The sequence below is a fragment of the Aplysia californica genome, unplaced genomic scaffold, assembly GCF_000002075.1.
Source record: "Aplysia californica isolate F4 #8 unplaced genomic scaffold, AplCal3.0 scaffold00422, whole genome shotgun sequence".
Taxonomy (NCBI): domain Eukaryota; kingdom Metazoa; phylum Mollusca; class Gastropoda; order Aplysiida; family Aplysiidae; genus Aplysia; species Aplysia californica.
Genome location: NW_004797692.1, coordinates 86,640 through 90,847, shown reverse-complemented (window position 1 = coordinate 90,847; position 4,208 = coordinate 86,640). Strand labels below are relative to the sequence as shown.

General features: G+C 35.6%; 1 protein-coding gene across 1 annotated transcript in view; it reads left to right on the top strand.

Annotated features, from left to right (window-relative positions):
• The first annotated feature begins 1,615 nt into the window (after positions 1-1,615).
• The window catches only part of LOC101859804 (glutathione S-transferase 1-like), a 5,658-nt gene continuing 3,065 nt past the window's right edge, over positions 1,616-4,208 (top strand). The window contains exons 1-3 of the mRNA XM_005104508.3: positions 1,616-1,793; positions 3,003-3,095; positions 3,719-3,834. Of these exons, the coding sequence (XP_005104565.2) occupies positions 1,655-1,793; positions 3,003-3,095; positions 3,719-3,834 (348 nt within the window). The 5' untranslated portion in view covers positions 1,616-1,654. The remainder of the gene's footprint in view (positions 1,794-3,002; positions 3,096-3,718; positions 3,835-4,208) is intronic.

Here is a 4,208-nt window from a genome sequence, read left to right as displayed (position 1 = left end):
TAAAAGCACATATCTGTGTTGAATTTTCTGAAAAATGTTGTTTATAGGCACAACAAAGTAAATTTTCAGTTTCCAAGGACTCTCAAGCTTTGGAAGTCATCAAACTTTAGCTGCCATTTTCTAGCTAATTTTACCTGGGCAATTAGATGGGCACTTGTTCCATCGAAAGATAGACAAATGAACAAGCTTTAAGAAGATACGTATTACTTCACATGCCCAAAAATTGACGAGCGCCTGATTCCACCGTGTCGTGACACATAATATTATTATTATCTTAGATTTACACAAAAGCTAATTGTGTACTTGGCTTGTTGTGTGTAGTGCATACGCAAGAGATCTCAGACATACGGCTCTTGGTTTTATTTTGTCTGACGATTAAGAATGAAGTCTTTTCACAACGATCTTTTGAACATGGAAGTAACATTTCTGACTCTGTTGAGTCTATAAAAAGAGGCAGGAATCAGACTGTAAAATTAAAGACTTTTCAAAATTTAACTAACGACTGAAAGATAAGATAAGATAAAATAAAATAAGATAAGATAAGATAAGATAACATCAACATCAGAAAATACGTAATTGTCCCTGAAAGAAATTTTTCTTGGCTGTACAGGACAATAAAAACAAATGATGGCATACTTAGAAATTATGTTATATTATATAATCTAATTAAAATTCAATATGAAAAGAAAGGTAAAACTGACAATAACGTACACATCACATTAGATGCATCATTCAACCACATGTATGAATTCATCGTAAGACCTTTAGATTTATATAGGTAATGTATTGGGAACAGTAAATATATATATTTATATATATATTCTAACAGTAGCCTTATACGAGATGGTATGAAACTTCTCTTGTATCTTTCTTTCTTTGTTCTGAGTGGTATGTATCTGCCATTGCGTGATCTTACAATTTGTGTGGAAAGAGGGTGTGGTGGGTTGTTTATAATATTGTCTATCTTTTTTTTACTTGTAATCTCATACATTTCATCAATTCTAGAAAAATGATACCTAAAGATCTTGCTGAGTTTTTTTAATGGTTCTGTCAATTATTATTATTCTGTCTTTCGCCATACAGTTTCACCCAAGCAGAAAAAACAAAATAGTAACACGCTTTTGATCATAGAATTTGTAAAAAGGGAAAATAATCTTATTATCAACAAGAAAACTTCTTAATTTCCTTTAAAAAGGAACATTATTTTATTTATTTTTGTATGCACAAGATCAGAGCAGCTAGGGGATGACAGTCAAGCCTAGTATTGATGGTTTTTCCAAGATAAACCTCTACCAAACTCCCTCAAGGACAACACAACAACGACGACAGTAGGCCTATAAACTATTTCCTCAATAAGAAAGCGACAACATTTATTACTTTTCTTAAAACAGCTTTGCAGTTTTAATTCTTAAGCTGCATGCTTTCCTATTCGCAGCTAAATTGAAAGGTTTTCCTCACTACAGCCATCTGGGTTACGTTTTGTTTGATGCATGTTTTAAATCCCTAACAGTACTTCGATTACTTAGAAAACAGGTGGATAAGCAGCAGATCTGGTCGCACCCGGATTAAACGCCATTATTGTTTTATTGGGTATTATTGTTATTTGCAGCAGCTGTGCACAGTGCAGACATTCCGAGAGCGGAAGACAGCGAGTATGGCAACCCATTCGTATAAACTTATGTATTTTGATGGCATGGGCCGAGCGGAGTTCATCAGACTGGTCTTTGCTGCAGCAGAAGTACCCTTTGAGGACGTCCGTTTTACTCACCAAGAGTGGCCCAAATACAAAAAACGTAATGCTGTATCATTAAATTATATTAAATTATGTCAAATTCAATCGAATTAAATTGTGTTTTATTGTAGACATTTAAAGAGGAGTTGTCTGTTGACATTGATTTTATTGCCATTGTTGTTGTGGGGTTTTTTTTGCGAGGCAGTTGTTGCTACCGTTGTTTTTGTTGTTGTTGTTGTTGTTTTTGGTGAGGCTGTTGTTTTGTTTTTTGTTGTTGTTCCTGTGAAAGTTGTTGTCATTATTGCCGACATTGTTGCAGTTTTCATTATATTGCCCTTGTAGCTGTTGGTGTTTTCTTTGTCGCATTATTGCTTGTTTTTCTCTATTTCTTCTTCTTCTTTACCCTACTGTTTGGGTGAAAAAGGACCATAAACGAAGTGACAAACAACCAACTCCAATTTTACGAAATCAGGATCGTTCTTTTTTGGGTCTTCCCTTTTATCACAATTTTTTTGTTTTCATTTTCGTCTCCATTGATATTCTTTTCAAAGTCATCATCATCATCATCATCATCATCATCATCATCATCATCATCATCATCATCATTGTAGAAAACGTTGAGAAGGGTGGGAGAATTTTGAATAATATTCGAACAGTAACTACATTAAAATTTTGCCTTTTTTGTCTAATTGGTTTAATAAAACTGCACAAAGTTGCGCCTCGAAAGTATCTTTAGGAACGGCTAAGATTAAAACTAAAGACAACACTGTATAATATATTCTACAAGAGAGGGACCTAACCAAACTGTCGTATAGTCAGTCACCGGGTGTGATGGACCGGACTCAGTGTGAGTCAGGTCAACATTGCTCTAGATTATGAAAGAATAAAATGAACAAGTATGTCTCTACTTCTATGAAACATTAGATAACCAGGTATGTCTCTACTTGTATGAAAGATTGCATGAATGTCTCTTCGTCTGTGCAACTGTATGGCTACCTCTATAAAACATTAGATAGCCAAGTATGTCTCTTCGTCTTTGAAACATTATGGCTAAGTACTCTACTTCGGGTGCTCTGGTGTGGTTTGCTTCTTCTTTCCTATCTAACATAATAATATATCGTCCTTATCTCCTCTTCTTCTTTTTTATGTTTGTTACTCTCTTGTAACACCTCTAATTCTCTGGCACTCATATGACCTTATACCGTTGCGAGCGCCGTAAAACCTCTACTAAAACTAAAACTAAACTGTCTCTACTTCTATGACACTGCAGTTGCACCGTTCGGTCAGGCGCCATACCTGGAAGTAGCTAGCAAATCGTATGGACAGTCCGTGGCCATTGCAACATACCTAGCGAGAGAATTCGGTAAGTTGGTTCTTTCCATTGTTCAGTTATAAGTGGTCGAATAACGTTTTTGTCATGGCATGAATTAGATGTGTGTTGTACCACACATTCATATTTAACCATTGCAAACAAAAATATTGTTTGAATGTCTGTTTGTTTGCGTAAAGAGAAACACATTGACCTAATAATGATCATTTAGGGCTGAGAAAAAGCAAGACGAACTGTCAGAAACAACACAGGGGAAAAAAAGAAGTAGGACCTACCAACGGCGTCTTCCAATACCCACAACAAAAATATTTCGAAACAAAACTACCACCCCCCCCTCCCCCCCAAAAAAACCCCAAAAACCCCAATAATTTCTTTTTAAATGAAAACGGAGGGAAAATACGCAAAATTCGATAACGGTGAACAAAATATTCTTCTTTTTAACCCAAGTCACAATCCCAAAAACTTCATAAGATAACAACAAAATAGTCCTGTTAAGGTGGAAACTTTACTATGCAATTGCAGAGTCTGTTTCAATGTCACCATGACTGTAACAAGTTCATTGTTTTGACAACACATCTTCCGGTTTGCCACGGATTATAGGTATTTCATCAAAGACACCAACGGCTTTAACTGTTATCTTATTTATGTTATAACAGGTTTGCACGGGAAGAACAATCTAGAAGGCCTGGCTGTTGATCAAGTTCTTGGTCTGATTCAGGATCTGATACAGTTTGGGATCAAAATTTACCACGAGAAAGAAAAGGGCAAAAGGGTATGTTTAACTGGTAATGTGCCACTATTATGTTTGAACGAATTAAGAATTACAATATTTCCATTCTGGTTCGATCGTTTCAGAGTCAATGCCTACGTTACAGTTTTTATCTAAGTTAAAGGGTTATATTCAATATAATTTAACAAATAGCTCCAAGATAGTCTTGGGTCACAGGGTGGGTGTTCATTGAGCTTTACGCAAAAATATTATGTTTCTTCAACTATATTCATCAGCAGTAAAAAGACAAAGAAAGAAACGAATCCCAGCCCATCACTTATTTTTTTAAATTTCACCCACATACATACACACACCTACTCACACCTACATACCCACACAAACACACACACACACACACACACACACACACACACACA